General features: G+C 45.2%; 1 protein-coding gene across 2 annotated transcripts in view; it reads right to left on the bottom strand.

Annotated features, from left to right (window-relative positions):
- The window catches only part of LOC129837750 (oxysterol-binding protein-related protein 3-like), a 107,192-nt gene that overhangs the window by 48,895 nt on the left and 43,542 nt on the right, over positions 1 to 14,755 (bottom strand). For both annotated transcript variants that reach the window (XM_055904171.1, XM_055904172.1), the window contains exon 2: positions 7,073 to 7,304. In XM_055904171.1, coding sequence (XP_055760146.1) covers positions 7,073 to 7,168 — 96 coding nt within the window. In that variant the 5' untranslated portion in view covers positions 7,169 to 7,304. The remainder of the gene's footprint in view (positions 1 to 7,072; positions 7,305 to 14,755) is intronic.

Here is a 14,755-nt window from a genome sequence, read left to right as displayed (position 1 = left end):
ACAATCTACCAACTGTCCTGTAAACACACAACAAGGTTACACACAGCCCCTCTACAATCTACCAACTGTCCTGTAAACACACAACAAGGTTACACACACAGCCCCTCTACAATCTACCAACTGTCCTGTAAACACACAACAAGGTTACACACACAGCCCCTCTACAATCTACCAACTGTCCTGTAAACACACAACAAGGTTACACACACAGCCCCTCTACAATCTACCAACTGTCCTGTAAACACACAACAAGGTTACACACACAGCCCCTCTACAATCTACCAACTGTCCTGTAAACACACAACAAGGTTACACACACAGCCCCTCTACAATCTACCAACTGTCCTGTAAACACACAACAAGGTTACACACAGCCCCTCTACAATCTACCAACTGTCCTGTAAACACACAACAAGGTTACACACAGCCCCTCTACAATCTACCAACTTTCCTGTAGACACACAACAAGGTTACACACACAGCCCCTCTACAATCTACCAACTGTCCTGTAAACACACAACAAGGTTACACACACAGCCCCTCTACAATCTACCAACTGTCCTGTAGACACACAACAAGGTTACACACACAGCCCCTCTACAATCTACCAACTGTCCTGTAAACACACAACAAGGTTACACACAGCCCCTCTACAATCTACCAACTGTCCTGTAAACACACAACAAGGTTACACACAGCCCCTCTACAATCTACCAACTGTCCTGTAGACACACAACAAGGTTAAACACACAGCCCCTCTACAATCTACCAACTGTCCTGTAAACACACAACAAGGTTACACACACAGCCCCTCTACAATCTACCAACTGTCCTGTAAACACACAACAAGGTTACACACAGCCCCTCTACAATCTACCAACTGTCCTGTAAACACACAACAAGGTTACACACACAGCCCCTCTACAATCTACCAACTGTCCTGTAAACACACAACAAGGTTACACACACAGCCCCTCTACAATCTACCAACTGTCCTGTAGACACACAACAAGGTTACACACACAGCCCCTCTACAATCTACCAACTGTCCTGTAAACACACAACAAGGTTACACACACAGCCCCTCTACAATCTACCAAGTGTCCTGTAGACACACAACAAGGTTACACACAGCCCCTCTACAATCTACCAACTGTCCTGTAAACACACAACAAGGTTACACACACAGCCCCTCTACAATCTACCAACTGTCCTGTAGACACACAACAAGGTTACACACAGCCCCTCTATTATCTACCAACTGTCCTGTAAACACACAACAAGGTTACACACAGCCCCTCTACAATCTACCAACTGTCCTGTAGACACACAACAAGGTTACACACACAGCCCCTCTACAATCTACCAACTGTCCTGTAGACACACAACAAGGTTACACACACAGCCCCTCTACAATCTACCAACTGTCCTGTAAACACACAACAAGGTTACACACACAGCCCCTCTACAATCTACCAACTGTCCTGTAAACACACAACAAGGTTACACACACAGCCCCTCTACAATCTACCAACTGTCCTGTAAACACACAACAAGGTTACACACAGCCCCTCTACAATCTACCAACTGTCCTGTAAACACACAACAAGGTTAAACACACAGCCCCTCTACAATCTACCAACTGTCCTGTAAACACACAACAAGGTTACACACACAGCCCCTCTACAATCTACCAACTATCCTGTAGACACACAACAAGGTTACACACAGCCCCTCTACAATCTACCAACTGTCCTGTAGACACACAACAAGGTTACACACAGCCCCTCTACAATCTACCAACTGTCCTGTAAACACACAACAAGGTTACACACAGCCCCTCTACAATCTACCAACTGTCCTGTAAACACACAACACGGTTACACACACAGCCCCTCTACAATCTACCAACTGTCCTGTAAACACACAACAAGGTTACACACAGCCCCTCTACAATCTACCAACTGTCCTGTAAACACACAACACGGTTACACACACAGCCCCTCTACAATCTACCAACTGTCCTGTAAACACACAACAAGGTTACACACCCAGCCCCTCTACAATCTACCAACTGTCCTGTAAACACACAACAAGGTTACACACACAGCCCCTCTACAATCTACCAACTGTCCTGTAAACACACAACAAGGTTACACACACAGCCCCTCTACAATCTACCAACTGTCCTGTAAACACACAACAAGGTTACACACAGCCCCTCTACAATCTACCAACTGTCCTGTAGACACACAACAAGGTTACACACACAGCCCCTCTACAATCTACCAACTGTCCTGTAAACACACAACAAGGTTACACACACAGCCCCTCTACAATCTACCAACTGTCCTGTAAACACACAACAAGGTTACACACAGCCCCTCTACAATCTACCAACTGTCCTGTAAACACACAGCCCCTCTACAATCTACCAACTGTCCTGTAAACACACAACAAGGTTACACACACAGCCCCTCTACAATCTACCAACTGTCCTGTAGACACACAACAAGGTTACACACAGCCCCTCTACAATCTACCAACTGTCCTGTAAACACTCAACAAGGTTACACACAGCCCCTCTACAATCTACCAACTGTCCTGTAAACACACAACAAGGTTACACACAGCCCCTCTACAATCTACCAACTGTCCTGTAAACACACAACAAGGTTACACACAGCCCCTCTACAATCTACCAACTGTCCTGTAAACACACAACAAGGTTACACACACAGCCCCTCTACAATCTACCAACTGTCCTGTAAACACACAACAAGGTTAAACACACAGCCCCTCTACAATCTACCAACTGTCCTGTAAACACACAACAAGGTTACACACAGCCCCTCTACAATCTACCAACTGTCCTGTAAACACACAACAAGGTTACACACAGCCCCTCTACAATCTACCAACTGTCCTGTAAACACACAACAAGGTTACACACAGCCCCTCTACAATCTACCAACTGTCCTGTAAACACACAACAAGGTTACACACACAGCCCCTCTACAATCTACCAACTGTCCTGTAAACACACAACAAGGTTACACACACAGCCCCTCTACAATCTACCAACTGTCCTGTAAACACACAACAAGGTTCTATTATTATTTTATATACTGTTTGTGTCCCAAATGGCATCCTATTCCCTATATAATGCACTACTTTTCACCAAGGCCCATAGGTATCTGGTCAAATGGAGTACACTACTAGGAAATAGGATGCCATTTGGTACAAAGCCCTAGTATAAACTGACTAGCCAGTAAACAATAGTGTTTTATAAACAGACTGTTCCGTTTCCCACAGAGACCAGTCAGAATGTCAGGACGGGGTGGTGACCTCTGTAAGAGAGAGAGAGAGAGAGAGAGAGAGAGAGAGAGAGAGAGAGAGAGAGAGAGAGAGAGAGAGAGAGATGAGGAAGAGAGAGAGAGAGAGAGAGAGAGAGAGAGAGAGAGAGAGAGAGAGAGAGAGAGAGAGAGAGAGAGAGAGAGAGAGAGAGAGAGTGAGAGAGAGAGAGAAAGAGCGAGAGAAAAAGAGAGAGAGAGAGAGAGATGCAGAGAGCTGTGAGTTGGCAGTGCACTACATTGCTGCCTGCCATAAGATGAGGGACAGTGTCTGACAGACCAATCAACCTGCACATGTCCTCTACTGTATGCTTATTGTTATTGTTCAATGTATGGTTATTTTGACCCTTGGTTATTGTTGTTACTGTTGTCCCTGTGACAATTTTGATTCTTATTATTTTCATATTGTAAATATCCAAAGTAAGCTTTGGCAATATGTACATTGTTACGTCATGCCAATAAAGCAAATTTCATTGAATTTAATTGAATTCAGAGAGAGAGAGATGAGGAAGAGGGGGAGAGAGAGAGATGAGGAAGAGAGAGAGATATATGAGGAAGAGAGAGAGCGAGAGAGAGATGTGGAAGAGGGACAGAGGGACGGGAGAGAGAGAGAGAGAGAAAGAGAGAGAGAGAGAGACAGCAGGAGACAGAGGAGATAGGACTGGTTGTATGTGTTTCTCTCTCAAGTGCTGATCACAACAGTGGTTAAGCACACACACACACACGCACGCACGCACGCACGCACGCACGCACGCACGCACGCACGCACGCACGCACGCACACACACACACACACACACACACACACACACACACACACACACACACACACACACACACACACACACACACACACACATTTTTCCTGTAATAACTACCTCAGTAAATAGACTCTACCTTTCCTGTAATAACTACCTCAGCAAATAGACTCTACCTTTCCTGTAATAACTACCTCAGTAAATAGACTCTACCTTTCCTGTAATAACTACCTCAGTAAATAGACTCTACCTTTCCTGTAATAACTACCTCAGTAAATAGACTCTACCTTTCCTGTAATAACTACCTCAGTAAATAGACTCTACCTTTCCTGTAATAACTACCTCAGTAAATAGACTCTACCTTTCCTGTAATAACTACCTCAGTAAATAGACTCTACCTTTCCTGTAATAACTACCTCAGTAAATAGACTCTACCTTTCCTGTAATAACTACCTCAGCAAATAGACTCTACCTTTCCTGTAATAACTACCTCAGTAAATAGACTCTACCTTTCCTGTAATAACTACCTCAGCAAATAGACTCTACCTTTCCTGTAATAACTACCTCAGTAAATAGACTCTACCTTTCCTGTAATAACTACCTCAGTAAATAGACTCTACCTTTCCTGTAATAACTACCTCAGCAAATAGACTCTACCTTTCCTGTAATAACTACCTCAGTAAATAGACTCCACCTTTCCTGTAATAACTACCTCAGTAAATAGACTCCACCTTTCCTGTAATAACTACCTCAGTAAATAGACTCTACCTTTCCTGTAATAACTACCTCAGTAAATAGACTCTACCTTTCCTGTAATAACTACCTCAGTAAATAGACTCTACCTTTCCTGTAATAACTACCTCAGTAAATAGACTCTACCTTTCCTGTAATAACTACCTCAGTAAATAGACTCTACCTTTCCTGTAATAACTACCTCAGTAAATAGACTCTACCTTTCCTGTAATAACTACCTCAGTAAATAGACTCTACCTTTCCTGTAATAACTACCTCAGTAAATAGACTCTACCTTTCCTGTAATAACTACCTCAGTAAATAGACTCTACCTTTCCTGTAATAACTACCTCAGTAAATAGACTCTACCTTTCCTGTAATAACTACCTCAGTAAATAGACTCTACCTTTCCTGTAATAACTACCTCAGTAAATAGACTCTACCTTTCCTGTAATAACTACCTCAGTAAATAGACTCTACCTTTCCTGTAATAACTACCTCAGTAAATAGACTCTACCTTTCCTGTAATAACTACCTCAGCAAATAGACTCTACCTTTCCTGTAATAACTAATCTAATCCGCTACACAATATTCACAGAGCTGATGGCTGGACGGACGGGTCGGGGAGGGAGGGAGGGAGGGAGGGAGGGAGGGAGGGAGGGAGGGAGTAATGATCTTGATAATACGGCCAGATGATGAGATTAGAGATTATAATCACATATCCAGGTCAATGTGTTAACCTCACTGAGAGAGATAACACTCACACACAAACACACACATGTACAGTACATTATGTAATATACCGATGGTCTCTAACTAGCTCCATAGGGAAATCCAAAGTGAAAGCACATTTACCACGGGCATTACATCCGGGTCACGTGCAGCTCCACTCTGAATGGCTGAGAACTTGTGTGCTGCCAGCTGTGGGCATGTGGTCAGGACTCAAATAAACACAACCTTCATTTACGCTGTGACATACTCAAGTACTCCATTTTGGACCAGACTGACTTTATGACAAAAATGATCCTACAGTAGTTGTACTATGTAATCAATTCTGACAGCAGAATAAATGTTTCTGACAAATACTGATACCACATGAATTGTTTTTTAAATGAGAAGTTGTTTTTTTAGGGGAGGGAGGTCTCTTTAAGGGGGGGAGGGCTCTTTAAGGGAGGGAGGGAGGTCTTTAAGGGGGGGAGAGAGGTATTTGGGAGGGAGGTCTTTAAGGGAGGGAGGAAGTCTTTAAGGGAGTGAGGGAGGTTTTTAAGGGAGGAAGGGAGGTCTTTAAGGGGGGAGGAAGGTCTTTAAAGGGGGGAGGGAGGTCTTTAAGGGAGGGAGGGCTCTTTAAGGGAGGGAGGGAAGTCTTTAAGGGAGTGAGGGAGGTTTTTAAGGGAGGAAGGGAGGTCTTTAAGGGGGGAGGAAGGTCTTTAAAGGGGGGAGGGAGGTCTTTAAGGGTGGGAGGGAGGTCTTTAAGGGGGGAGAGAGGTATTTGGGAGGGAGGTCTTTAAGGGAGAGAGGGAAGTCTTTAAGGGAGACAGCGGTCTATAAGGGAGGGAGGGAGGTATTTAAGGGAGGGAGGGCTCTTTAAGGGAGAGAGGGAAGTCTTTAAGGGAGACAGGGGTCTATAAGGGAGGGAGGGAGGGATGTATTTAAGGGAGGGGGGGCTATATAAGGGAGAGAGGGAAGTCTTTAAGCGAGGGTGGTCTGTAGTACAGTAATTCAACAGCTTACTACACTGTAGTCTCTATTCAGTCTGGATCCCTGAAGCGTTACAGATCACATGATGGAGATGTAAAGGTCCTTTCAGATTGAGACGTGAACACAGTCTCCGCTAACGCAGGAAGATTTACATTTCAATCCCGCTGTAACGCTGAACTTCAGCGACACGGCTTGAATAGAGCACGATGTGACTGGGCTCATCATCACAGACCACCTGACAACAACAACACCACCTAGTTAGTGGGAATCCTGCAGCAGCCAAGCATCAAATAGTTATGACTGTACAGTCTTATGTATGACTGTTACCCTTTTAATGTTTTGCATTAACAATACATTTTCAGCGTCTATGTCTTATTGTGGTCCTGAATACTTACAACGGTGAACCGTCGCTGAGGGAAAGGCGCTCTGTAAACGATGGGTTTCATTTTCCAAACAGAGACATTCATTATGTTCTCTTCCTGACTGGAGATAACTGTGACATTAATGAGTGTGTGTGTGTGGTCGGTGTTACCTGTCGGCTGTCGTGTTTGGAGGAGGAGCTGCTGTTGCTGTGTGAGGGGGAAGAGATCTTGTGAGACATGGCAGAACTCCTCTCTTCTGAGCCCATCTCCCTGCCCCTGCAGGCCAGGCTGTCTCCCTGGGGATTGAGGAACCTCTCTCCCTGCCGGCCGGGGCTTGTCTCTCCTGGCTGTCCTTGGGCTTCTCTGGGTCAGCGAGGCGCTGCAACCTGGTCCATCCCCTCACTGTGTGTGTGTGTGTGTGTGTGTGTGTGTGTGTGTGTGTGTGTGTGTGTGTGTGTGTGTGTGTGTGTGTGTGTGTGTGTGTGTGTGTGTGTGTGTGTGTGTGTGTGTGTGTGTGTGTGTGTGTGTGTGAGAGAGAGAGAGAGAGAGAGAGAGAGAGAGAGAGAGATTATTGATCTTTAGGAACCTTTAATTGGCACCAGCCAACCTTTAATTGGCATTAGCTAATAACTATTGTACATACATATCAATTCAAATGCAAAAACGTTTTTAAAAAGGTCACTGTTAAAGAGAGAGTTCACATATCAGATGAGGGGGGAACTGAATTCCTAAAAAGCTTTGAAGCTCGTTAGTCTCACTGGGAACCACAACCACTCTGAGCGAGAGAGATGTTGTTCTGACAGAGAGCTTGCTTTTACCTGTGTCTGTGTCCCAAATGGAACCCTATTGTCCAAATTGTTCACTACGTTTGACCAGAGGGTCAAAAGAGAAAAGGGGCCCATTTGGGACGAAGACTGTGATTCAGTGTGCTGGTGAGTCATGGTCCAACAGTATGGACTGTCAACATTCATCAACGTACCTACAGTGTGATGAACAGACACTTGTGCACCCTATACTAAAGTCAAATAGAAAGACATATTAATGTGCAATAATTACCGCTTGATCATACAGGATAGTGATTAAATATCATATCACACACTGACTGACACTGGCAACTAAGGTGACAAATAGACTACTGTCTTTGGTGTGTATCAGTATATGAGCTTCACAGTGTGTGTGGCGTGTGTGTGTGTGTGTGTGTGTGTGTGTGTGTGTGTGTGTGTGTGTGTGTGTGTGTGTGTGTGTGTGTGTGTGTGTGTGTGTGTGTGTGTGTGTGTGTGTGTGTGTGTGTGTGTGTGTGTGTAAGGTAACTGTAAATTATACCGTCAGTTCGCAAGGCAACATACAGCAGGCAATCAATGCAACATGCTTTACTGATGCATGTAGAGTTCCAATCAATCTCACTGGAGTTCTAATCAATCTCACTGGAGTTCCAATCAATCTCACTGGAGTTCTAATCAATCTCACTGGAGTTCCACTCAATCTCACTGGAGTTCCAATCAATCTCACTGGAGTTCCAATCAATCTCACTGGAGTTCCAATCAATCTCACTGGAGTTCCAATCAATCTCCCTGAAGTTCCAATCAATCTCACTGGAGTTCCAATCAATCTCACTGGAGTTCTAATTAATCTCACTGGAGTTCCAATCAATCTCACTGGAGTTCCAATCAAATCTCACTGGAGTTCCAATCAATCTCACTGGAGTTCTAATCAATCTCACTGGAGTTCCAATCAAATCTCACTGGAGTTCCAATCAAATCTCACTGGAGTTCCAATCAATCTCACTGGAGTTCTAATCAATCTCACTGGAGATCCAATCAAATCTCACTGGAGTTCCAATCAATCTCACTGGAGTTCTAATCAATCTCACTGGAGTTCCAATCTATCTCACTGGAGTTCCAATCAAATCTCACTGGAGTTCCAATCAATCTCACTGGAGTTCCAATCAATCTCACTGGAGTTCTAATCAATCTCACTGGAGTTCCAATCAATCTCACTGGAGTTCCAATCAAATCTCACTGGAGTTCCAATCAATCTCACTGGAGTTCCAATCAATCTCACTGGAGTTCCAATCAATCTCACTGGAGTTCCAATCAATCTCACTGGAGTTCCAATCAATCTCACTGGAGTTCCAATCAATCTCACTGGAGTTCCAATCAAATCTCACTGGAGTTCTAAGTCTCCTGTGAGTCTGTTACTTGAACTCTGTGAAGCATTTATTTGGGCTGCAATCTGAGGTACAGTTAATTTGAATGAACGTATCCTCTACAGCAGAGGTAACTCTGGGTCTTCCTTTCCTGTGGCGGTCCTCATGAGAGCCAGTTTCATCATAGCGCTTGATGGATTTTGCGACGGCACTTGAAGACATTTTCAAAGTTCATGACATTTTCTTGACTGACCTTCATGTCTTAAAGTGATGATGGACTGTCATTTCTCTTGGCTTACTTGAGCTGTTCTTGCCATAATATGGACTTGGTCTTTTACAAATAGGGCTATCTTCTTTATACCACCCCTACCTTGTCACAAAACAACTAATTGGCTCAAACGCATTAAGAAGGAAAGAAATTCAACAAATTCACTTTTAACAAGTCACACCTGTTAATTGAAATGCATACCTCATGAAACTGGTTGAGAGAATGCCAAGAGTGTGCAAAGCTGTCATCAAGGCAAAGGATGGCTACTTTGAAGAATCTCAAATATTAAATATATTTGTACCTGTTTAAAACTTTTTTTTGTTACTACATGATTCCATATGTGTTATTTCAGTTTTGATGTCTTCACTATTATTCTACCATGTAGAAAATAGTAAAAATAAAGAAAAACCCTGGAATGAGTAGGTTGTCCAAACTTTTGACTGCTACGGTATACAGTTGAATTTGAAAGTTTACATACACCTTAGCCAAATACATTTAAACTCAGTTATTCACAATTCCTGACATTTAATCCAAGTAAAGATTCCCTGTCTTGGGTCAGTTAGGATCACCACTTTATTTTAAGAATGTGAAATAATAGTAGAGAGAATGATTAATTTCAGCTTTTATTTCTTTCATCACATTCCCAGTGGGTCAGAAGTTTACATACACTCAATTAGTATTTGGTAGCATTGCCTTTAAATTGTTTAACTTGGGTCAAACGTTTCGTGTAGCCTTCCACAAGCTTCACACAATAAGTTGGGTGAATTTTGGCCCATTCCTCGTGACAAAGCTGGTGTAACTGAGTCAGGTTTGTAGGCCTCCTTGCTCACACACGCTTTTTCAGTTCTGCCCACAAATTTTCTATAGGATTGAGGTCAGGCCGTTGTGATGGCCACTCCAATACCTTGACTTTGTTGTCCTTAAGGCATTTTGCCACAACTTTGGAAGTATGCTTGGGGTCATTGTCCATTTAGAAGACCCATTTGCGACCAAGCTTTAACTTCCTGACTGATGTCTTGAGATGCTGCTTCAATATACCCACATAAGTTTCACTCCTCATGATGCCATCTATTTTGTGAAGTGCACCAGTCCCTCCTGCAGCAAAGCACCCCACAACATGATGCTTCCACCCCCGTGCTTCACGGTTGGGATGGTGTTCTTCGGCTTGCAAGCATCCCCTTTCTTCCTCCAAACAAACATAAGGATGGTCATTATGGCCAAACAGTTCTATTTTTGTTTCATCAGACCAGAGGACATTTCCCCAAAAAGTACGATTTTGGAGCAGTGGCTTCTTCCTTGCTGAGCGGCCTTTCAGTTTATGTCGATATAGGACGCGTTTTACTGTGGATATAGATACTTTTTTACCTGTTTCCTCCAGAATCTTCACAAGGTCCTTTGCTGTTGTTCTGGGATTGATTTGCACTTTTCGCACCAAAGTACGTGATTTCTTTTGATTTTCCCATGATGTCAAGCAAAGAAGCACTGAGTTTGAAGGTAGGCCTTAAAATACATCCACTCAAATTATGTCAATTAGCCTATCAGAAGCTTCTAAAGCCATGACATAATTTTCTGGAATTTTCCAAGCTGTTTAAAGGCACAGTCAACTTAGTGTATGTAAACTTCTGACCCACTGGAATTGTGATGCAGTGAATTATAAGTGAAATAATCTGTCTGTAAACAATAGTTGGAAAAATGACTTGTCATGCACAAAGTAGATGTCCTAACCGACTTGCCAAAACTATAGTTTGTTTACAAGAAATTTGTGGAGTGGTTGTAAAACGAGTTTTAATGACTGACTCCAACCTAAGTGTATGTAAACTTCCGACTTCAAATGTACGTATATATTATTATTTTGTCTTAGTATGCTGTCTGTTGGTCTGCCTGTCTGTGTGAGCGTCTGTCTGTCTGTCTGTCTGTCTGTCTGTCTGTCTGTCTGTCTGTCTGTCTGTCTGTCTGCCTGTCTGTGTGAGCGTCTGTCTGTCTGTCTGTCTGTCTGTCTGTCTGTCTGTCTGTCTGTCTGTCTGTCTGTCTGTCTGTCTGTCTGGGTTGTGATAGTATGAAGACTGACTGCTTCATTTCCACTGGATCACATGCCATGTTAACCACCAAACACCCTGGAGTCAGTCAGTCAGGAACTCTATACAGCCGGGGGCCAAGGCCTGTATCCCAAATGGCACCCTATTCCCTATATAGTAGAGTGCACTACTTTTGAACTGAGCCCTATGGGATCCTAGTCAAGAGTAGTATACTATGTAGGGAATAGGGTAACATTTGGAGCACACGCCACGTGTGTCTTACCAAGTAACAGTGTGTGTGTGTGTGTGACGGGTGTGTGACCAGGTGAGTGTGTTGTTACCATAGAGATATATACCTTATACTGTATTATATATAATATAGGTTATATAATAGGTTTTAATTCTGTGGGAAATCCTCTCCCAGAGTATACAGTATTATACAGCATCTCCCACCAGTCCCAGTCTCAAACCAGCCCAGTCCAGTTCAGTCCAGTCCAGCCCAGTTCAGCACAGTCCAGCCCTGCCCAGCCTATACTAGTCCAGCCCAGTCCAGTTCAATCCAGTCCAGTCTCCCATCAGTCATGCAGTCACTAGGGCTGCTACTCAGATACACACCAAGGTTAATCACATTATCCCAGCTCTGTATCCAGCAACACTCTGCTTCCTCCTCCGCTGCTTCATGCCTAGGAGGCTACAGTCTCTGGGGTTTCACAGACAGTGGGCCTGACGGTCACCTGACACCCCCTGCCTGTCCCTGTCCTGCAGTCAAACCCATGCTCCATCTCCACACACACACACACACACACACACACACACACACACACACACACACACACACACACACACACACACACACACACACACACACACACACACACACACACACACACACACACACACACACACACACACACACACACACACATTTCCTATCTCTGCTTACCGGGCTTTGCTCCCCGGTCTCCCCTTTCTTCCCCAGTCTCCACTCCAGTCTCTGTCCTTCTGCTGGCTCTAACCCTAACCCTAACCCTAACCCTGACCCTAACCCTGGTCCTAACCCTGGTCCTAACCCTGGTCCTAACCCTGGCCCTAACCCTGACCCTAACCCTGGTCCTAACCCTGGCCCCAACCCTGGTCCTAACCCTGGTCCTAACCCTGGTCCTAACCCTGGCCCCAACCCTGGCCCCAACCCTGGTCCTAACCCTGGTCCTAACCCTGGCCCCAACCCTGGCCCCAACCCTGGCCCCAACCCTGGTCCCAACCCTGGCCCTAACCCTGGTCCTAACCCTGGCCCTAACCCTGGTCCTAACCCTGGCCCTAACCCTGACCACCTGACTGTGATCAGATCTTACTAACCACCTCCGGAGGCAGTCAGACACGTACTGTGTCTGAATATCTTCCAAGTGTAAACGGATCTGGACACGGAAACCATTTAAATCATCATTATCCTGATTCTACAATCATTGACTTATGGCATTAAGATGTGTCTTAATAAATATATTTGCCTACATGGATGGAGCAGGACATCTGGTCAAAATGCTGACCCAGTGGACAGATAAGAGTCACATTTTACTACCATGTGTCGATGCAACGGCTACAATGTGGCCCAATCAGAACGTAAAGGAAAGGACGCCCCTTTATCTTCACCACTAAAGTTAGTTCTACTCAAATTCCTTCCAGGAACAATTAAGGAATGATATTCTTCTACATTCTAAAGAGAGATTGTTTTCAGACCACCTGTCCTGGCCAGGAACAAACTTAAGGCCTTAGTTATAGTTTTCAAATTGAAGGTGCAGAGTTTTGACTGGTGAGGTTGTTGTTCGGAAAAACTCCTGGCCCTTTTCATGAGACAATCAGCCACTGGTAGTATTGTAGTGGGAGGCTATGAGGATTTCCTATCGGACATGTTTTCCATTTTATCTGATAGAGATATTTACTAGTTTCCATTTTATCTGCTAGAGATAATTACTAGTTTCCATTTTATCTGCTTGAGATACTTACTAGTCAGTCAATGCTGTAGGGGAATATATGATCCTTTTAGCTCAGTCTGAGTGGTTTGACATGGATCCTTTCAAAGCAGAAGTGCTCTACTTTATCAGTAACATGATGGGTCGTCTACCACAGGGAAGTGATACTTTCACTCCAACCCCTTCTTCATAGTGTCTCATCCCACACTGAACATGAAGTGGTACCTGTCTCGTCTAGTGTTCTCTCTCTCTCCCTCTCCCTCTCCCTCTCTCTCTCTCTCTCTCTCTCTCTCTCTCTCTCTCTCTCTCTCTGTGTGTGTGTGAGATGCAGTGTGGCTACTACAGGTGCTACTGTCTGTCTATATAGCCATGGACGTATTCACTGAAAACTAAAGAAAGTAGGCTGCAAATGTCATGAGTAACAGCTATTTTTGGTTTGCCCTGTGTCACAATTACACCTCCTGGTTAGACACAAACACACACACAGACTTAAGTCATTTGGAGGAAGAGCCCTTCCTTATGTGGATGAACACTGCTGTAATGGCTGAAAGCCATGGTTGTAAAATGAGGAGATGCGGACAGGCAGTGAGTAGGTGGGCCACTGGGGGTTCAGGGGAGGGGAAGAAAGGGGGAGGATGGGGAGAGAGAGAGAGATACGAGGATGGGGAGAGAGGGAGAGATGGGAGGATGGGGAGAGAGGAAACGATGGGAGGATGGGGAGAGAGGGAGAGATGGGAGGATGGGGAGATATGGGAGGATGGGGAGAGAGGGAGCAATGGGAGGATGGGGAGAGAGGGAGAGATGGGGAGAGAGGGAGAGATGGGAAGATGGGGAGAGAGGGAGAGATGGGAGGATGGGGAGAGAGGGAGCGATGGGAGGATGGGGAGATATGGGAGGATGGGGAGAGAGGGAGCAATGGGAGGATGGGGAGAGAGGGAGAGATGGGGAGAGAGGGAGCGATGGGAGGATGGGGAGAGAGGGAGAGATGGGAGGATGGGGAGAGAGGGAGAGATGGGAGGATGGGGAGAGAGGGAGCGATGGGAGGATGGGGAGAGAGGGAGAGATGGGAGGATGGGGAGAAAGGGAGAGATGGGAGGATGGGGAGAGAGGGAGAGATGGGAGGATGGGGAGAGAGGGAGCGATGGGAGGATGGGGAGAGAGGGAGAGATGGGAGGATGGGGAGAGAGGGAACGATGGGAGGATGGGGAGAGAGGGAGAGATGGGAGGATGGGGAGATATGGGAGGATGGGGAGAGAGGGAGCAATGGGAGGATGGGGAGAGAGGGAGAGATGGGAGGATGGGGAGAGAGGGAACGATGGGAGGATGGGGAGAGAGGGAACGATGGGAGGATGGGGAGAGAGGGAGAGATGGGAGGATGGGGAGATATGGGAGGATGGGGAGAGAGGGAGCAATGGGAGGATGGGGAGAGAAGGAGAGCTGGGGAGAGAGGGAGAGAT

Source organism: Salvelinus fontinalis, chromosome 38, assembly GCF_029448725.1.
Source record: "Salvelinus fontinalis isolate EN_2023a chromosome 38, ASM2944872v1, whole genome shotgun sequence".
Lineage (NCBI taxonomy): Eukaryota > Metazoa > Chordata > Actinopteri > Salmoniformes > Salmonidae > Salvelinus > Salvelinus fontinalis.
This window is presented reverse-complemented; position numbering and strand designations above follow the sequence as displayed.